The sequence below is a fragment of the Cariama cristata genome, unplaced genomic scaffold (genome assembly GCF_000690535.1).
Source record: "Cariama cristata isolate BGI_N322 unplaced genomic scaffold, ASM69053v1 scaffold36201, whole genome shotgun sequence".
Lineage (NCBI taxonomy): Eukaryota > Metazoa > Chordata > Aves > Cariamiformes > Cariamidae > Cariama > Cariama cristata.
Window position 1 is genome coordinate 42,699 of NW_009598207.1, and position 22,500 is coordinate 65,198.

At 35.2% G+C, this 22,500-nt stretch overlaps 1 protein-coding gene across 1 annotated transcript in view; it reads right to left on the reverse strand.

Annotated features, from left to right (window-relative positions):
• The window catches only part of WDR72 (WD repeat domain 72), a gene marked incomplete at its 3' end in the record, with an annotated part of 62,397 nt that extends 40,123 nt beyond the window's left edge, over positions 1-22,274 (reverse strand). The window contains exons 1-12 of the mRNA XM_009709191.1: positions 22,122-22,274; positions 20,940-21,046; positions 18,056-18,134; positions 14,830-15,004; positions 14,191-14,267; positions 12,276-12,395; positions 10,241-10,386; positions 9,786-9,882; positions 6,624-6,765; positions 5,884-6,129; positions 5,127-5,347; positions 3,606-3,801 (exon numbers count right to left, since the gene is read on the reverse strand). Coding sequence (XP_009707493.1) covers positions 3,606-3,801; positions 5,127-5,347; positions 5,884-6,129; positions 6,624-6,765; positions 9,786-9,882; positions 10,241-10,386; positions 12,276-12,395; positions 14,191-14,267; positions 14,830-15,004; positions 18,056-18,134; positions 20,940-21,046; positions 22,122-22,274 — 1,759 coding nt within the window. The remainder of the gene's footprint in view (positions 1-3,605; positions 3,802-5,126; positions 5,348-5,883; positions 6,130-6,623; positions 6,766-9,785; positions 9,883-10,240; positions 10,387-12,275; positions 12,396-14,190; positions 14,268-14,829; positions 15,005-18,055; positions 18,135-20,939; positions 21,047-22,121) is intronic.
• Positions 22,275-22,500: the final 226 nt, after the last annotated feature.

Below are 22,500 nucleotides of genomic sequence, written 5' to 3' on the forward strand. Positions count from 1 at the left end.
TGTTTGTTTGTTTTAACTAAGGAAGAACCTCATTGCACCACACTGTGGGGATAAAAGTATCCCCACTGTCAGGAGTTAATTCAAAGGCAAACACTGCCTAAATACCATTTTATCCTGCAAGATATCTTTCTGAGCAATGCAGATCTGGCCTTCTCTAACACCACACATGGAACTGCCTTTTCTCAGGCCTACACAGACAACTTCTTTAAACCAACAGCCAAAAGTTTCAATTTAAAAATGACATAGTGAATCATTTAGCAATTACTTACTTCGCCCCAGAAGTTTGGAATACTTATGACCTGTCAAGCACCATTTCTAGTTAATAGTGTACGTTCCATGAAGTAATAAGAATACTGAAAGGCTGAAAGAGTAAAAAGCTGGGAACTTGCACAATTTTTTTTAGATGTGGGATATAGTTAATTCTTCAAAATTTTTACCAGAATACACACTTTCCATGAAAAATCTAGACCAAAGAAATAAAGATGTTATGTTTATCTTAAAAGTGTGAACGTTAAGTACAAAACATAACCCCGCTTCTTAGTGCGCAACACAAGAACAATTCTGTTGTACACTACTAGCCTCCTGCAGAACCTAGTCCTACCAAAGACATGCCTTGATATGAACTAGTGTATTTCTTCATGATGATTTCTTCATTGTGCTATGATGGATTAAACTGTACTTTCTCATGTCATTAACACAGTTATTTTGGCTTAAAGTTTGGGGTTTTTTTTGTTTTCTTGTTGTTGTTTGTTGTGGTTTTTGGGGTTTTTTTGGGGGGGTGTTGGTTTTTTTGTGGTTTTTTTTTGTTTGGTTTTTTTTTGGTTTTTTTTTTTTTTTTTTTAAGAAGAGAATTAAGTGTTGCATTAACTTACTACAGGGTTTCAGTCCCCTTAGAATCCAATGTCTTGTCAAGAGGCACATTAAGACTTACCATCTTGTGAGCTTTAACCTTAATTCACAACATAGGAGCACCTGAGGAGCTCCTATAGAACAGCACAGAGTAAGATGGAGCCATAACAAATGCATCATAAAAGTATGTATGAAAAATAATCATTGCATACTCAACATCAGTGTTTTAGAGCTTCAATGTCTAATCTATTTCCTTTTAAAACAAAGTGATCAAGTTCCAACAGAAAATAACTGATGCAAATCAGTTACAAATGATAGCTATGGCAACATTTATAAGGAAACAAAATATTCTGTGGTACTTTATTACATTTATTTGCTCAATTTTACTGCAGCATTTCAAATGCACACTAATCCTTTGGTTAAAAGATGACTCTACAAGAAATGCTAATAAACATTTAAGTATAAACGACCTTCAAGGATGTCTCACTCTCAAATTGATATGTACTTAGGAAACAGCCTACCTACAGTTACATGCTTTTGAGAAGTGTCCTTTTTAGCTGTGAAACAAAAGAAAATATTCTATACCAAGATTTCCCCCACCTGAATTTCTAAACTGTTTTCAACATTAGTTTAAAAAGAGCAATGAATATGTAGATAGAACAGTTGGAAATTAATAGCAACTTTACAAACTTCTCCATAAAACCACATGTATTTATTAACAATTGCTGAACATTTAGATGCCTGCTCTAGTTTCCCTTAGTTACAACAGGGATCTGGTACAGTATCTTTCCATTCTACCTTTAATACTTACTACTAGTAAAGGTGACTTTCTGGCAATTGCTACAAAACAAGCAGTTAGGCAATGATAAGAATCAAATTAATTTCTCTTCTGCTCTTTTATTTACTTCATGCTAAAGTATGGGGCAGATATAGCTTACAGCTTTTACTGTTAATGGAAATACTACTTGCATAGAAAAAGTGTATGCTGTCATTACAGGGGGGAAATTATCATGAGATCTAGCAATACCTTTAGGAACAGAGAAGAAATTGGAGAGACAACAGTCTTCCTTTTAGAGTGAGGAGAAAAAAGAGGAAAAGGAAGCAACAATTTGCACCATTGCAGATGTGCTGACAGAGACTGGTAAAATGAAGGGATTACAGGAATGACAAGACAGGAAGAAGGATCCCAAGACAGTACTGTTCCACAAACCTTCCAGAAAGATAGAACCCATGCCTGCTCCTGACAGGAGAAAATGCACCAAAAACGGTAATATCATGCATCTACATAAATAGCAGAACACACATAAGAAGAATCTTTAGATATTTACCAGAAAATAGAATTCAAAATTATGCAGGAAACAACAATAAAACAAGGTAACAAGTTTAAAGTACCCTAACTCAGAGTCTAGTACTTACTTTTGAAAATTTGACTTTGTATCGTTTTTCCCAGCAGTGCAACTAGAGCTAAAATTCTAAGCAAAACCATCGTATAGTCACTCAGCAACAGTAAGACAGTAAAGAAAATGAAGTACAACACTATATACAATCTAAGAGTCTCCTAAGGTCACACCTTCTCTTCTTATTTTTTAATTGATGTTTTTAAACAAAAAGATTAAAAGAATTTTTAAATCTCAAAATACAATGCAAAAATATGAGAACTTCGTAAGAGAACTTTGTATTTTTGAGAAGTTTTAGGAAAAAACACCAGCGTAAAACTATGGCTTTTAACTGACTATAATTGTTAGTTCAATTTAATTTTATTCTAAATCTTTTTATTTAAAGGAGTAACTGGGTACATTTGGGAAAAAAGTAAGTACCAGAAGGCGGCATTTCCTATGCCAGCTTTATGATATTAAATAGCTTACTAACACAACAGGCTTGTAACTTACGCTGTACTCATTTTGCCAAGTCCTTCATTAAACACAGATATTTCGTACTTTAAAGCAAGGGACTTATTTGCCCAAAGCAGACAGCCTGGACAGTATGATGTAATAACTTATAAAGTAAATTGTGATCTTACTGTTAAGTAAAATGGTGTTTTTATACAGTATTAATATGCTGTGCATTTCAGTGGTTCTAGGCTCATTACGCACCACCACCCTCACCCCCGTTCCCAGGACACATAGCTCTGAATCGCACGAAAACACTGTATTGTAATGCCTACCACCATTACAGCTTCTGATAGCTCTGTGTCAGAGTTCAAATAACTACATTTATTACCCTTGTGAATCAGCATTACACTGTCAAATCACCTGGGAATCTACAGTTTAACCTGAAACAGCTTTAGTTTTCCTGACTACACAGTTGTAAAGCTTTGCAATTATCTTCCATTATTAACTGGTTCTCAATTAAATCAAAAAGTTTCTGAGATTGTGATTTTGCTGAAGAAAGCAGAACTTCTTGGTCTAACTTGGGATTTTTAGGACTGAAAATTTCATTCTTTTTAATAACTAAAGAGAAAAACTTAGCTTTATAGCTTCCAGAAATACTCTACTCAATTCACTGCAACATCAGCTAATCATCTGATTGTCAGGACCTGACTTAAGCTATTGTATTTTATTAGTGACATACATTGAACCGTATGAAAATTTTGTTTCTTGCTTCTTTATATAAACACTTAAACTAATCTCTAACTAATATATTCAATGTGTTAGTATTCCTGCTTTGGTCTTCTATAAATTACGTTTGTATAACACCACACGACAGACAAACAAAACTTAGGAAAGCAAACAAAAAAAATCCCTCTGTCTTATTACCTGTTTCAATTTCCCAAATATAAACTGAATCATCTTCACATCCAACAATTAGCAGATTTTCCAGAGGGTCAAATTTTATCTTCTTCACAGGAAACAGATGCTTTCTTGCATGTAAGAGACATGCTTTCTTCTGAAGGTGTAGAATTGCTACTGAGTGATCACTGCATACACAGCACACTATGCTGTGGTCTTTTAACTGCAAAACAGAAAGAACTTCAGTTTTAACACTGTAACCACAGTCATAACCACATCATTTTAACAAGCCTGGTAAAAGCTGTCCAAAAATGATGTTTTATTTCGCCTACATCCCCAACTTGTTTTTAACAGGCTAGCTGTACAACTGATCTCCTGACAGTGAAACATACAATCACTTCTGATTTTTCAATTTAAAAAAAAAATATATTACAAATACCATGTTCACAATACTTAGCTTATCAAAGGAGTGAATATATAACCAAATATACCGTAGCAGTTGTCTTACAAGAGAAAGTAGTAAAAAATTGCCTTAAACCAAACTGCTGTTAGTGTGATATAAAATTATATCAGGTCTTAGGACACAAAAGCCAAGGGCAATGAATTTCTAATGAAAAATCAGGTGTGTTACAATTTCATTTCACACTGTACAGATCTGATTCTGCAAAGCCTTTCCTTCCTGCGAGTAATTTTTGGTGACACACAAAGGAATTCACCCTACAGAAAAATTCAGCCCTGTAAAGAAAACTGAAACAGGGGTTAAATTCTACCTAGTTTCCAGAAAAAGGGCTAAAGGGAGCCTTACAAGCATTAAGAACTTGTGCCACTGCAAAACATCTTCTGGACTACTTAATGTTGGCATGTAAGTGAACTCTGAGTCAACTCTAAGTATCAAATATGTCTTCACAGGCTTTCTAAGAGGAAAAACATGAAATCACAGCCCTGCAGAATACAACGAGGACAGAATTTGTTCAACAAAATTTCACAGAGCATTCAGTACAGTAAATAATCTTTAATGTTTTACTTCAAAATTCTCTTAAAGAAAAGCATACAAAACTATTCTTAATCTCATAAAACACAAAAGCATATGCACAAAGGACCACAAGGATGTGTCAGGAACCAAAATCAAGCATACACATTCAGATTAAAATACTATTGGTCCAAATCTTTTCTTACTATGTTCAAACCCCTAGCCTTACTGATTAGACTTTTCAACTTCAGAAGTTAGGAGAAATCAGATTAACATATAGATTGATAATCATGATATTAAAAATGGTGAACAGAATGTTAAGAGCTTCAATTTAATACATCACTAGTTTAGGATCATTTTTCTGAACCACTGAAGTTACAAACTAACAAGAAATCAACCCCCTGAAACTAAGAGCAACTTTCAAACAAGACAATTGAGTAAATGTAAATTAAGGGTAAAGTGCCGCAGGATAAAAGTATTGCCAGATAGTTTTTTCTTTCATATATGTATATATACACACACACACACAGAGATAATTTGGGTTTTTTTGAGACATCATTTATTATGCTTTTACTTACTCTGTAGTTATCTGGAGATCTCAAGAGCTCTGTTACTGGACCAGATTGCAGACTAAATTGGTGTAAAATGCTTCCAGTAAATATATCCCAGCAGATCACGACAGAATCCTGGCCCCCTGATAACAGCCAGCTTGGATCAAATCTTACTGATTGATCATGTGGATAAAGTAAACAAGTGACTCTGCTACTATGACCATTTAGAACCTTATAAGGTAGATTATCTGAAACAAGATGGTACATAAATTATTTCTGTCCTTCAAGAATAGGGGTTCTATATTTTACAGTACATTTGCTAAAAGTCAGGAGACTCAAAAGACTAAATACCACAATCCTTTAAATAAGATCAATGAATTTTGGACATGTTCCTAAAAGGGAGGATAAAAGTCTGCATTCTGAGCTTCATCTACTGAGATGTACCCTTTTTATTCCTTCAGCAGAATGATCTTTTAAAGGGAAAATGAGAGAGATGACTACTACCCATATCATGACATCCCACATATCTCACTTTCTGGTGACCCCATCCCCACAGGCATTCCAGGACTCCTAAAAGTGCAAAGCACCTTGGTAGTACTAAGCTGTGATCTGAAAGATCAGCTACAGAGGGAGAAAGAACATCATGATTTTCATTTTCCTCATTCAATCCCTGATCATCACCTCTACTTTTCAGAGAATTTTTATAGATATCACTAGAGGGGATGTCAGAAGTACGCAGTTTTCTGTGCTTGAGATGAATTTGAACAAAATTGTTAAAACTTACCTTTCAGCAAAGATATATTTTCTAGAAGTCTTGCTCTTGCAGTTTTTAAACCCAGTGTTACAAAAATTTTCCCATTTTCACATCCACACACGAGCTTATTGAGAGTAGGTATGTATACAGAGGAACTGACAACCGCACTTTTGATTCCATCTTTAGATGCAAAAAGATGATCAATAATGCCTTCTGACATTGAATGGTGTTTATCAAAATTATCTTGAAGAGTCCATGTTGCTATAATTGGGATCTCTAGAGGGTGGACAAAGAGAGTCAGGACTTTTTTTTAATTAAAAACAAAACAAAAATCCAAACAAAGCAAAATACACATTTTCATCTCTTCATCACTTCCCCTAACCTATCCTTTCTGCAGGCTAAGGATGGACAGTCAGCAGTTGCTATTCCAACACCAGATCAGATCTCACTAAATCCTTTCTTTTATACCTCTCTATGAACAACCATAAGTAGGATCAACTAAGTAAATTTTCATAACATTTGGTACAGAAGCATTTATGGGCAAATGGTAAGGAAATAGGAACATTTATATATTCAGTTCCATGAAGAATTTCTAGACATTCATTTTAGTGTCTTGCTCCTTCTAACTACAGGCAATCATCACACAATGAATGAATGAGCGAGCATCACTTTCTAGTGTGAAAATATTTTCATGAGAATTTAAGATTTCTTGAAAAATTACTTAAAGACATAATTAAAGAGACAGTATCAAAGGCATAGAAGTGCCAAACCTTTTGGCGAACCATCAAATGTTGACACAGGGACATCAGGAACATGCCACAAAGTGATCCTTCCTGAAGCTTCACCAGAAAAAAGAACCTTATAGAAAGGTTCCTTTCTTTCATTCATGAAGCCCATGACAAAAGGAAAACTCTGCCAAAAATAACAGTAAATCAATATTCTGATACAAAAGAGCTGATAAAATAATGTAATGATTAATTGCAAACTCAAGGGTTTTTTTTACATCAAAAGCTGTAGAAATATAAAACAAATGATGGCAGAACCCTCACCTGTCACTAATTTCTGCTCAGACCAGATCTAGTCTGCCTGGTGCAAGCCTCTTGAAGATCACCTCTTGCTTTGCCAGTACCCTTTGCTAAGTCTACATGCCGAATGGAAAAGTGGAATGGGAGGGCTAGGTTTACTGTGCCTAAATGGACTGCCTCTAAATGGAGAACCTATCAATAGTATCGCCAGTGTATAAAGAAAATGGCAACATAAGCACCAAGATCAGGCTGAAAAAAATGCAGTGAAACATTGATAATCTTCACATCAAAACGAATTCAATAAAGCTTCAATCACCATAGCTTAAATTACTACAAATAATAAAAGGTAAGAATTATGCTTTTACAATAGGTAGGTAATAGTCTATAACATCATCATTCAGTCATCTGGAAAAAGCCAGATACTAAAGAGGTATAATATCATTGATAAACAGACTTACTGACATCTAGATAGTTTCATTTAGTCGACACTAAAACTTACTGCAGTATATTTATCTCAGACAAACACCATGGTTTTTATTCTACGAAGACTAGAAGTCTGTAGGTTTTCTTTGCCTGTATGTATAACACCACAGATAATTCTATATCACCACATCATTAACCAAACTGTGATAATCTACTGGTGACTTGCCAAAAACGTCCTGTTTAGTTGTTACATAAGCTTCATTCTGAAGTATCAAACTATCAAAAACAGGTGTGGTGTCTAAGGGGAAGCTTCTAGTTGCTCAAACTCTCACAAAAGTCAAGAAAATAAGGAACCTCCAGGTATGTCTACATTAGTATGTTTGAGTTTACACCACACATGTATTTTGGAAGTGAATGCTTAGATTTGTGTTGTGTGGCTGTCTTGGAGCACCAAGTCAGGATTCTTTTTGCATGAAAGTAAACTGGAGACGTGTGCAGGAGCGCACAAAAACACCACACCAAAAAAACCCACAAGGACACCCTGTATTGTAGATAGTGTGGATGAAAGGTCATTAGCATAAACTGTTTTGTTCCACACATCACCTGTACTTAGATAGTGTAGACACAGCTTGACCTTTTTTGCTCAAGACATTTTAATAACATCCCCATATGTTGGTTATATTTTATTTACAACATTGAAGTTTGGGAGTAAATTCCACAATAAGCAACTGTACTGTAATGTGGTTCAGTTTACAATTTAAGAATGGAGATCAAAACAGATCATCGCAAAGGCAGTTTTGTTGTCTCACAAATCTGCTATAAAAATTATTCAGGTAGTAAGGTAAATATTCAAGCAAAAATATTTGAAAAGGGCAGGTGACATTATTAAAAAAATGCATACATTTCAGGGGAAGCATATATGAGCTTCCTACAAACCACTGTAACCCTGTTATTTGCCAAGCCACGTGTTCTGGCTATTCCTTTTTCCTCATTCTTTTCCCTCACAATATCTGACCTTTTGGCATCCTTCAGTAGTTATCCTACCTGATTTTAGATCACAGAGTTTGGGGGAAAAGCTGAATGGCTTGTGCTGTTGCCCTTCAACTGAAAATTAAATCTGTCAGGCTTCATAAGAGTATGCAACAAAAATGCTTTTTAAGAGCCTATAGTTGTCAACAGAAAGAAAAAAGAACACTAGAAAACCTCACAGAGGTATATATTTGACAGTACTTCTAATTAGGTACAACTAAAAAACGTCTCCCTTGCATATCTTCAGAACTGTTTAAAGATCTGTTTGAGCTCTCATGCAAATACACATCAAACAAAACTAATGCAACTGCAGGCAGGATTTAAATCACATCTTCCAACAATTACTATTTCATAAACAGTGTTAGCACTAAGACTTGGCAACAAAACCAAAACTCAAGCTACACGGAAAAATTTGCTGTATTTGTTTTGGTTCAATTTTTGCCAAAGTAAGAACCTCTGTCATAGATTTTTTTCTCCCTACTTCCTAATTCTAATCAATTTTCTAATTTTTAAATCAACTGGTTTTTCTTACCTATTTTTCTGTAGTCACACAAAGCACTACTCTAAATGAGCAAGATGAAGGTTTTCCAACATAGCTGAGTCCACTTGAGCTACTTTGTCTAAGCAGTAACCCCTAAATTTGAAATTGGTGTGACATGCAGTGCTAAACATGAATTCTCAATCAGAAGTCTAAAGATCACCTACTTTTTCAACTTCCTCTTTTCTTAACCTTAGAGGCTTCTTCAAGTCGAGACTATGGTTCTGAAGAGAGTCACATGTCTAATTTTATGCACTGTCAGTCTGCTCACAGTTTAAGTTAGGCATGTGATTATTCCTCTGAAGGCTCAAGATAACAGTATTCTGAACAAAATGTCACAGATTCAAACCCCTTCAATTTAGGATGGATACACATGGGAAACAACCCATTTATGTAGTTAAACTGAAACATGCATACATGTCTTAATAAAATAAGAACTAAGCAACTTGCTTACGTTTTGCTTAGGGGTTGGCTTTTTTCTTTTTTTGTTGTTTGGGTTCTTTGGTTTGTTTTTGTTCATTTTTTTTTGTTTTTTAAACAAATTTGACTTTAAAAGCTTCTAAAGCTATTTTAGACCACCTTTAACTTAAAAAAAAGCTCTCCCTTTTTTGCCAAAATTAGGAGGAAAAAAAAAATAAATCACTTCAACAATTAGTCTATCTATAGTGGAAAACACAGGAACCTTTTTCCCCTCTGAAAAAAGTAAATATTGCCAGAATTTAAGATAAAAATATCCTATGAGCATCTCCAATTCCGTAAGTAAAAATTTTAAAATGAAAGAATAAGTCTTAATCACTGTTTTCATAGAGCAACTAAATCTGCTGATGAATTCAACAATTTTTCAGGGATCATTTAGGTAATTGCAAACAAATAACAAATGAACTTTTGAAGCTCACTGCAAACCTTTATGAATTTACCTTATTTTCCTTCAAACCAGTAAAGCAGAGTAAATGAGGACAAACAGTTTCTTTCAGCACCTTCCCATCGGCAGGATGTATGCTTTTAGAAAGCCCACTGCATAATTTGAAAAAAAAAAATTAAAAGCTTTAGAAATTCATATTTTTTAGAGAGCAGAACAGTAACATCCAAGATTCACAAGTTCAGTTAAAAGTTACTGAATAAGTAATTACAAGAGACTTTTTGAAATCACAGCACCAGCTGCCCAAGTTCTACATGGCTAATCTTATTCCTATGTCCCCTGCTGTGTCAAACAAAGACTGAGGGCTGTCAAACTCAGGGTAAATCTTTGAGAGCCAAAGTGGTTTTGTTCTGGTTTTTGATCATTTGCAACATGCAGAGATTTTCCATAATAAACCACCCAAAGTTCATCTTGTACCTGAACTTTTTGTGTGAATTCCCCATCTGAGCCCACCTGTTTAGCAGCTGGTAGATGTAACTGTGCCCATCTTCTGTCCAGATGATAAGTCTGTAAGCTGCTAGTACTTCTCCACCAGAAAAGCACTGACCACTTTTACAGAACTCAGTACAAAGCAAGGAGAAATCACAATAATCATAGACCTAAGCTCAGAAAAACAATAAAATATAGACAAACAGTATTGGCACATTCATTTTTATTAAAGCTGGCTTGGGGCAATGGATCAACAAGTAGCTTGACTCTCTAATTTGACTACTTCTTTTAAACCCAAAGCAGTTTTCATACTATCAAACTATTGCAAAGTCAGAATCAAACCATATATTTCAAAGATAAAGAAACTGACAATAAAAAAAGTAGCATTTGAGCCTTCTGTTGTATCAGGGAATTTTGGATGGGGCTTACTTTGGTTTGCCTTTTGCATTCATTATTAATATTTACTGGACTATCAATTTCTTATAAAGAGATAGATAATGAATTCAGCACATACATATGACATTGAAGACTTCGATAGAAGCTATAAAGGCTCCTGTCTGTATTCTTTAAAAGATGATCTGCTGGCATAATCACAGGACACATCTTAAAGAAGAATTTTTCTTTTCTTCTTTGAGGACCAACAGAGATTTTTCTTTTTTGCAAATTAATTGAAAGCAAAGAACATATAATCCCATTTGCTTGCAAGAATTCTTCTCTCTTCCATTTCTACAGCTGGTAAAAAATTATGACTTGCTTGCTTCCTTTGACCTTCCCATTTTAAGCCAAAACAGGATATGACTAGGGCAACCTAGGATGTTGTTTGCTTGTTCATGTTCCTAGTGGCCTCATGGAGAGAGTATTCATAGCCACATTTTTATCATTTTCTCCAGCAGTGCTAGCAAATAGATTTCAGAATAAGAATTTCTATGAATTATTCATAGCTAATTTCTGTTAATTAGCTAATTTCTAGCTAATTTGCTCTATATTTTCATTACGACAGAACTGAGTTAAGGAGCCACACAACAAATCTCTCCTACACTACATCCCACATACCTTTCTAATTAAGGAGTAAGATCATCATCATCTCTTATTTTAAAGCTATATATTCATTGAAACAGAAGCTGAAAATCCAACATGGCTTATGTATCTATAACACTACTTTAAGCAGTAAAATAGGTATTTGAATGCATAATGGAGATATTACAAGAAACGTGCACATCTTCTGGAAAAACTTTATAGAAATTAATAGAAAACAATGCACAATACATAGATTTTTCCATGAAAAGCCAATCTATTCTCTACTTTTGTACAGACTATTTTAAATAGCCCAAGAGAAATCTCAAAGATACCTTACAACTGTATTATTCAAAGTTGACTCAGATGTATGCGAAATTTCCGCCCCCCTTCAGCAGTGGTGTTTGGATCAGGTACATATGTTGCACTAATAGCTCAGGATTATTTTAAGAGGAAGAAGTAGTACAGAATTTTTACAATAAAGTTCAGTTTAACTAAAATTTAAAATAAACTAGTAACAGTTTCAGTAACTACATGATGCATTTATTTTCTTACAGCTACGAGAAAAAAAAGTGATATAATCTGGGGTCTTTAGTTTTGCTGGCTTCTATTAGTGGAACTCAGGCTATTGGTCCTGGTAGAACAAAGGCCCCTGGTGATCAAGGGCTTGCCAGCTGTGATTACTTCTGTCATACTTACACAGTTTTTGTGCATCTTTGTCTCCTTTTGAAATGCTCTGTGGAGGAGACTAATGCATGCAGTGCTCTAAAACTGACTAGTACTTAAAGTAATCCCCTTTCTACCACGCCAATTTCATGTTAAACTTTTAAAGCAGAAATGCATTAATAAAAATATAAACACTTCATCCCAGTCAGGCAGTTAAGATAAGCAGAGAAGGGGTACAGCACACTATTATATCTGACAATTAGTGAACACTTTTTCTTTAAGCTGAGGAGAAAAAACAAGTATCTGCATGTAAAAATCACATTAGCTTTTCAAAGTTATTAACAAAATTAAAAAGAAAGTATAATGCTCAATAATGTACCTGCCAGCATGTGGAGGACACAACTAGAAGGAGCCTTTCTGTGTAAGTACAAAACCGTACTGCTTGACAATTTATACAGTCCAGAGGTTTTGATTCCTTCTCGAACACACTTTCTCTCTCCTTTACGTGACAGAGGAAAAAAGCTGTAAAGATTTATTCTAGATATCTGGGCTTTTACTGTTAGGATAGAAACAAACTACTGAAAATTAACTCTGTTAACATAGACTTACAAATGCAAAGAAACATATAATTAATTAAAAATGAGATAGGAAGACAGCAGGGTTCAAACCTTGTTCTCACTTAAAGAAGTGATACTGAATACGAAGAAGGACTAAAGGCATGCAATAAATAGCATCTGCTGTAATGAATATCTGCTAAGTATTCTTCAGTCAAAAAACAGCTACAACAATCTATAAACTGATAGTATCAGATTCTGAATGGCTGATGAATATTCTTCTTTCCCATTCATCCTTGTTGCAGCTGGGACAGTCCAAGAGGTATGGTGTTGTCCTATGTCTTGTCTGAACTTAACACCTCTAAAAAGTAGTGGAAAAGTAATTCATTTTCTTAGCTTTGTATTGCTGAATGTACAGATGGTTTAAGAAAACAGGCATTTTCAGCCTTTTTGTGTGAAAATCAGATTTATCAAGGCCATCATGCTCAAAATTCTTATATTGGAATTATTTTTATTAATTATTGATTAAATCACTGGAAACTGATGTTTTCTGTTTTGAAACATACCAACAGTACCAAAATCTCTCAAAGAAGGTGTATGCTGGTCATGGAATCATGCCTATCAAACTGTAAACCATTCTCTCACTACATTTCCCAGCTCCAATTAATTCCAATTAAATCCAACAATATTTATTAAAATACTGCTCTTTAAAACATGAAGTAGCCGGATTGTTACTAATTCTGCACTCCTCCCCTCATAAAAGAAGGCCCCAAGCAGTAAAAGGATGGGACCATACATGCTTCTCTGATGTCTGTAAGCAGCTGATACTGTCCCCAGAATTGCTGCAGCATTGACAGTATTTTTTGCCCTAGGAATGTTGAAAACGTCCCCTAAAAAAACCACTGCAGATAAATCAAAACCCCACCAAAAACCACCAATATGGTATCAAACTTGACAGACTCTCCTAAGTGGCCTGATTCTACCCATTAACAAGTAGCGCTGCAGCATGCTCTGCAGTTTGTCAAGCAAGGCAGTACGGATGTTCAAAGACGACTGTTGACATTTTGCTATTTCTGCTGATGATTCATAGTACTTAGCTGTAATACTGAAGTCCCTTTGTGAATCTAGTTCTCAGAGTTTAAGTCAAACACAAAACATTGTATTCCAATTCTAACACTTGTGCATGTCAAGTGACAGCTGCTGAGAATATTAATACAGAAAATGTGCACAGAATAAGTGAGTTTGAAGATGGAGAAATAGGGCACTTGACATAGCAAGAGTCTTTTCCAAGCAAAGACAGCATTGTGGAAGGCAGACAGAGGAAATGAAAGCCTAAAGGACCATTTTGAAGAAAGTAACAAGGGTGAAGAGGGAGCACAAAGGCTGGTTTTGAAGAGCTTTTAGTTTAAAGGACAGAGTGAAGAGGTTCAAAGAATGGCATGACATCAGGACAGCAGGAAAATGTTACAACTTCAGCATCACAGAATATGGAAAGACAAGAAGCCTGGGCAAAAGACGTTGCAGTTGTCAAGGCAAGAGCTGTCCAGCGGCCCAACTAATTTTAAAGAGAGATACGAGGGTGTGTTTTCAGAATTTTGTGACCAAATTAATCAAATGTTTAATAGATACCCAGAAAATTCTAATTTATTCATATTCTGCTTCAATGTATCCTTTACTTGAGAATATTACTATGTTCATGTTATCAACCAAATTGCTGTTTCACACCTCATACAAACTGACCTGTATGCTATTCAAAGATGAAGATAGGTCCCACACTTTAAGAACTCCAGTTACAGACACTGCAACCAATGAATCTTCTGTGAAAAGTTAACAGTGAGATAGTCAACTTGAAACCAAGTTCAAACAGTGCCTAACACCAAAAGAGAACCTTGACACAGACACTGCTGTTCTACACAGTACTAAAACATGGATTCTGCAGGACACTATTCAGACGAAATATTCTTTTTACACAAAAATAACTAATGGGTATACAGAAATACAAAACATGCAAGTAAACAGTGAATAATCATTTTATGCGATCAGATATAATTCAATAGAAGATACAGAACAGTGGTTTTGTCCCCTTAATTTCTCTGATACTATAAAATTAATCTGTATTTATATCCAAGAAATGAGCTGCTTAAAACTAGTGTGGATGCTACTTGTTTTTCTCTTTAACAAACATATTAAATGAAACATGACCAACATTAGGAGTATTAAAAACACCTTCTCAGGTGCCATCAATGAAATGTTAACATCTTGTACGTAACAGCTCTGTAAAACATGATTAGATCTCAAATCTAGTAGGACTGTACTATCTATACAGAAATATTTTATCACAATTTAATCGGCCTACATAAATACATCTACAATGTATACCTTGAACTCTTGCAGAGTGTACAATACACATACAGTTTATCCAATCAGAAGACTGAGATGATGATAAAGTGTGAAGAACACCCAAAGTCTTAGCATCAATAATAAGAACATCTTGATATTCTCCACAACAAAGAAGCCAGCCTTCACCTGTCATTCGGAATGAGCAATGGTAATACTGCAGAAGTGGAAAGAAGAGAGTCATACACATATGATCACGCATATTTTTCACATTAAGCATGTCATATTTGGAATTGTCATCAACACTTGTGGCATTACTAAAAATCGACTGCATACGTGAGACCATACACAATTTTGCTAGTGACACAAGCATTTCACATACATTTACAACAATTTATTATAGGCATATAGGTTAGTAAGAGGTGCTTTGTACTGAAAGCAGTACCTGCCCTGCCTAAATATTTTGGAATTCTGGAAGCAATCAAGGTGTGAGTTTTCATTATAAATTGCTAAACAGTTTGGGACTTGTTTCTCTGAGAGGCCTTGTCTCTCTCCAAACATTTGATAAAGCTCCACTTATTGAAGAGGTACATAAAGATGAAAAAATAGGTGAAAATGCAGAAGATTTATAACGAATTTTTTCCATAATTAATTTTTCCATTATTTTTCAGGAAGAATTTCTACTCCACGAGATTCTTCATTTTGACCTTAAATGCCCTGGTGTTCAGAAGATTCATTCTTTCTCAACAATCATGTAAAGAAAAGAAAAAACAGACACATAGCAAAGTACTAAGGAATAGAGATGACAGCAGTGCAGAGTGATTACAAAGATTTCTTTTTTGCTAGGTGTTTTATATGTGCAAGGACATTTGCATTTTGTGTAATATCTCTCCATAACTGTATACCTAATTGCTATAAATGCATAAGCAGCCACCTCAAATCGAATTTACAAGTAAATACTATCCCTAAAGTAAAGGAAACAATGAAGTAGTCAGAGGAAAATACCAGATAGACCCACAAAATGGTGCCTCATTTACTAAAGTTCCTGTACATTCAGTTTTGCTTAGATAATTCTTTGTCTATTGGTTACCCAAATTGAAGTCTGAAAACAAAAGATGCATAAATAACTGGGAATAGGATAAGTATGACTACATATATTATGAATGATCAGAGGAAAAAATGATTAGCAGTAGAAACCATTTGTAATTACTGTTACTCTTAAATTAGGCATGAAGTGGAAGATTTGCATATTCAGTTAGTTATCTGGGAAAATCCCACACTGGTTAAGATCCACAAATGTTTAAGAGTTGATCCTGGTGTTAAACTTCATTTCAAATTGCAAATATTCAGTTTGCACTGCTTGACATCTGCCATTTATAGCTGAATCATCTATGCTGAACAAAGGGAACCTACTAGACCAGATAGGTTAGTAGTTCAATTAAAACCTACTAAAACATTAACTAAAAATAAAGCAACAATTTTTAATGGTGATGCTATCAAAACCAGTGTGCGCTAAAACTCCCAGACAATAATATTCTGTAGGAAATTATACTCTCTCAGGTTCTATCACAAGTAATCATTCCCCATGGAACAACAATGAAAAAAAACTACAACAGCAAAATCACCACAACACAAAAAACCCCAGCCGAAAGAAACCCTTACCAAAAAAAAAATATCAATTTATTATAAATATCTGAATGTTGCATTTTAAGAATAGTTTCCCCTCCTAGCAACATCTATTCTTTTTCCTAATAAAGTTTTCCTGTTAGATATTCCTATTTTCCTTTATCTATCTTGCCCAAGTTATAGGACAAAAATAATTATCTAGCCAAAATTAGGTTTAGCTCACTTCTAATAGAGGAGAAGTAACAATTTGCTAAAAGTATTTGCTTCTCCCACCTCAAGGAGAAGAACGAAGATTCTGTCTCTGATCTCCACAAAAACATACAGAGATTGTCAGATAATCAGCCAGGCCAGATCTGCCTAGTTCTCTGCAGAATTCCTCCGTAACTTTATTAAAATCTAATTAGGCAAAATCGCAAAGCAGATCATACTGCACCTCTACTATAATTAGGTATTGTTTTGTGTGTATATACATACATATGTAAGAAAGAATATATATGCTTTAAACACATACACAAATAAAAATCATAGAAGAACTTCTTAACAATCTATGTTTTTTTATATATCTATACACACACACATATATGTAAAAACATAGATTATTAAGAAATTATTCTTCTATGATTTTTATTTGGTAATTTACCCAAGCTTTTCCTCTTCCCTTTATCATTAACAACTGTGTTTGAATTCATCATGTCAACCAAAACAGTGTCATGAAAAACAGCATTTCTTCTTGAAGATTTAAAACATTTGGATTCTGAAATTGGCCATAGTTTGAGTTGCATGAGGTCTCAGATTTCCATTATTTGCAGGTTTAGTTCCACCCTAGACTTCCCCACAGAAGAAAAGCAGCATTTTAATTAATCTACGAGCCCCGAGCTCTTCTACTAATATATCCAGAAATAAGCCATCTCTCTGAATCAAATCCATACGTGCTGGGCTCCTCAATCATATACACACATGTATTTCAAACGCACCCTCACACTCCAACATCTAGATACTTAGTGTACCTGGATTCAGTTCAAAGCAGACCCTTGAAATTATCAGAAGTAATATTTAAAGCAATTTGGCCTCTGAAAATAAGTGATCTGTCCCAAGTTCTGCAATGAATGAAAGTGTATTTTTGGAAGTGGGGCAGAGCAGTCTTTGGAGGTCAGCAGTTAGGCACCAAAACCTTTCAAATGTTTAAAAGTAAGATCTTCAGCAGACTGTCTCATGTTTGGCTAGATTGCTTATACTTCTAAAATATGCCATCAAACAGCCAACATAAAACTTGAAGTTTCCATGCAATTCTAACACAGACAAGACTAAAGACTACGACAGTTTCACTTTGTTACCTGATGTCCAAACTTTACAATAAGTTAATTGATACTGCATTCCAAACATCTGGAGCTTAAAAAGAATCAGTTTGATTTGATCATGGAGTTCAGAGTAACACAAAAGTCTCATTCCTTTTCTTAGAAGAAAGTAAAAAAAAGGAAAAATAACAGATATAAAACTACTTATATCACAAAAGGGTTTTTTCTCTTATTCAGTATGTTATGAGCTACAGATATAAAATTGTGTGTTTCTGAAAAATATGTTAATAAAGCAGAACTCCTTTTGTAATGAGCAGAGATATTCCATGAAAAGTTGCTATACTTACATAGATTGCTGTATGCCTATAAGGAAGCTTTGCGTTCTTAATGCACTGTCCACTAGTGACACTCCAAACACACATCTCCCTGTCAAAGATAACTTCATATTATTTTCTGTCATTTCCACTCAATTGGTTGGAATAATTTTGTGCCACCAAGTTTTTCTTTAGTGCTGTACTTAAGCACAGTCTGGTCGTTTATATGGCTTTTTGTTACAGATTACTGGGTAAGAAAATGTGGTGGTCGTTAGGAGGGGATGACATACAGTACTTGTTTCTTTTTGTTTTGGTAATTACATCCTGCTGCCTTGTAACAAACCTGACTTTAAGGCCAACTCTGGTCTACAACAAATTGTAGGTATACTGCCATTACAGCTCATCAACGCGTCACTGTAACTATCTGTCGTTGGAACTACATCCTCCTGAAAATTATTCATTTCACTGAACTTAAACCATACATTTTGAAAAGCATAATGCATCTTCTGCCACATCAGACTTCAGTTCTTGGGAGGAACGGCAACTTCTGCTAAGAAGAAACAGTGCCACCATGAGGTTACTCCTGAAATCCGTTATTGATATAGCACCTGCCTTGACAACCTAAATGTCTGTGCAACATTCTAGCTACGCTTAAGTATATTTAAGGTTAATATTAAAGACGCGTTAGCCAGTCTTCCTCATCTAGACTTTATTCAACATTCTATGGGACTAGAGTACAATAGAAACACAATCAAGTTAAATGTTATAAATGAGGTTGTATGAGGTATCTTGTCATAGTTCAGCAACTGAATGTTAGACTTTGATGCTTTTAGATTCTATTTAAATAGTAAGCATTATTTCCACAGCTGAAACAATCATTTTATGATTTCTGAAATTACATTCTTTTTCTGTACAAGGACTTAAAGAAAAGGAAAATGTTTTATTATATCAGAAATACTACTTAATGATTTACATTTTAATCTACAACACTTTGACATTTTATGACAATTAAAAACATTACTTAATTTATATTTTTCAGCTGAGCAAGAGCAGTGAAATCTATACACCTGTAGCATAGCATCAGAGTTGGTAGACCAAAAGTCATAACTTAAACAGAATGCTTATGCTGTTTGTTAAACATTAAGGTTGTGAATTTCTCCTTGTTTATATCGGTGACAATTAACTTTACTGCTTTAGCTACATTAATGTGATACACACATGCAAACATGCACAAATGGGATGTCAGTTATACAAACACTTAAGAGATTTTGAAGTGGGATGGGGGGAGAGTATCATCTTCCACACAGTTTCTTCCACCCTCAATACAAGGAGATGGAAGCCTGAAAATGGCAGAAGTGAATGATTCACAAGCCAGAAAATTCAGTTCGACAAACCCTGCATCTCCTGAAGATGAGGCTTCCTATTTGTAATTATCTCAACTTCATGTTGCAGCCTTCCAGGAATCAGTGATGGATGCTTTGCCCTTATGTAATACAGATGAGAAGTCAGCAGTAATTTGGTAAAAGTGAGCTTTTAAAGGGGCCAGAAGACTACTCAGTCCTACCTATACACATTCCAAGCAAGCCTGATGATTCCTTCAGAGGCAGAACCTTTAGGATGTGAACATCTCTCTGTATGGCATATCTATAGCAAAATCCTCATTTGTTGCTTAACACTTTTCACGTCAGCTTTTTGGAAACACAGTATTTTTTCTCCTAGTATGATCTGGAAACAGCACTGCACTAACAGAACTTCAGAATTAAGATGAAAAATAGCTTCCATTCTGAACCCTTGAGTAGAATTGTAGGAGGCCAATACAAAACTAGTCCTGTAGACTTCTCACCCTCTTTTCTGCACATAATAATCAGAACTGTTTACCACCGTCTGTCCAGTGGGGCAGTCTAACCTTTGAAGATTAAGAAGTCTGAACTAGTTTGTTCAAGTTACCCCTTCTTATATACTCATGATTGAGTGAGAGAATCAGACAGAGACCCTAGCAGCTGGAAAGGATAAACAAGCACCTCAGTGAGAAAGTAGTAGCCTTAAGGTGCTGGAAGGTGTAGCTTGAAGAAGGGCAATTGACAGGAACTCTTCATGGGAAGAGGTTTTAACAGAGCTGTCCTGTTAATCAGAAAAGATGAACCCAAAATGAGAGGAGAGTATCACTAAGCAGCAAGACAAAATTGTTTAAGGAAAGTGCTTAAGGAAGTGAGAAGCTAGCCCTGAAATCCTCAACAGATGGGCTTTAGACTCCAGATGAAGAGGTTATCAAATATTCAGAGAAAAAAAAATAAATCTGGAAGGGTAATCCTAGCAGAACTGCAGAAATTAGTTTCACTCAAGTGATGGGGCAAGTCACAAAACACACACAGAAGAAAAGCTGCAAGATCAGGAGCCTCTTAAAAGAATACACTCCAAAAGAACAAGTCAGATTTAAACAAAGACAAGGAACATATACACCTTTTATTCAAGGGCAGTCTTTTTTGTGCGTCCATACATACTCATTGAGCAAGCATAACCTGGATCAGACTACATTAGCCTCTTGTACTGATTCAGTTCTCAAGACTGAGTTCAGGAAGGAACAAAGCACTGTGACATTAAAACGTTTCTGAGCCTGCTGATTCCCTGAAACAGCCCATTACTTTCCCTTTGAACAGGGCCTAGCTGACCTTCTGAAAAATTCATTCTCCTGACTACTAACTGGATATCTGAATCTGCCAAACCTTTCTCTTGTGCAAGACATGAGCTCTTAGACTACTGTATATAAGCAACACAGTCATTATCCTAAGTAGCTGCCATCCTTTTCATATCATGGAAGAAGTGGATTAAAAACCTTCTGCCAAATGCAAAATCTGACCTATACCTGCCACACATTTCACGATTTAAGAAACGAATAATTGAATATTCAGTTACCTACCCATTTTCAGTAGCACTTACTACATATGGTTGTTTCTCAAACTCTCTTGCTTTTGCCAAACAAGTCACAGAAGCAGTATGGCCAAAGAGAATTTCTTTAGAGGAAATCTAGGAGAATAATATAATGGTTTAACATAAACATCACATTTTCTGTATAAACTAAGGAGATCTAAAAGCAAGATAATAGTACTTGAGATGTTGTTATTAATGAGTAATTGTCAATCTGCTTTACATTCTTATGTTCTTCAGTCATGTTCCCGGGATGTAGAAAGATGTGGATGGATTATGCACTTTGCATAAAGTACAGTCTTATTCACTGTAGTCTAAAAATTGCACCTTCTGAAGAATTTACGGAGTGTATAAATGTTATAAAACAGGCAATGTGCAGAATACCTCTGGCCTTCACCCTACAGCATGCAGCAAAAGTGGCAGAATGAAGTAGGGAATTGATATTGCAAAGCTCTTAAGCATGTATTTCATACAATGTGTTTAAGTAATCCCTTTGATTAGCTTCACTGCATGCAAAGATCTTAATGGAAAAAGGTAGCCCCATAAAATACAAACTACAGTTTCAAGCTATATTTGAGCACAAATGGGCAGCCAAATCCAAAAAGAACAGCATCAGTTCTAAGAATGCAGAATAAAAAAATTTTAAATGCTTTGACTCTGTTCCATTCTCAAATAAATACGAAGTAGCCAAAGCAATGGCAATAATATGCCAGGAGGTTTGCAGCTTAATTACATCAAAACCACATATTTTATCTTACTTCTTCCACCTTTCTACAAATTTTTCCATTGTTAACCTGGTAGAGAGCTCTGGGGTTTGCTTAAATGACAGGCCACTCTCAGCATTTTAAAAAAAAAAAAAAGAAAAAAGACTTTACAAGACAGGAATCATGATAATGGTGCACGTTTACTTGCTGTCACTACTCACAGCACACAATCTCAAATTATAATCCACAGGTCATGATAATCTATGACAAATTTTCCAAAGTCTGCAAATAACTGGTTCCTCATAAAGGCATTTAAACATGTTTTGCTTCATGAGTTTCCTGTAACAAATATCACACTATCTTTAAAAGTTAATCTAAGTAAGTGCAAGTCTGGATAATCCCATTGTTAACAATAAAAGATAAAACTACAATCTGTCTATTTGGTAGACTTCAGCACAGTGGACACAAACCTTTAAATCTGAGGAAAGATCCCAGAGACATATTTGTCCTTCTTGACTTCCTGTAACTATAGTCTGCTGGTCATCCGTAATCATAATAGCAGTGATGCTGTGAGGGGGAGCTATTTTCCCCCACACTGCCACAGCCTGTACTGATACCTTCATAGTCAGCACCTGAAAACAGAAACAAGTCATGATAATTCTAAGTAACATGAAATGTAAGGAAAAACAACTTTAAATAAGTCCATTTAATCAACATCTGAAAAGAGGAGCAACAAAATACTGCTGCAAAACAGGTGATGAGGCATTGAAACATTTTCTAGCTGTTGCCAACATCACACTAACACTTTCATTAGATAGCTATCCACTAATAGCTAAAATATGCCACAGG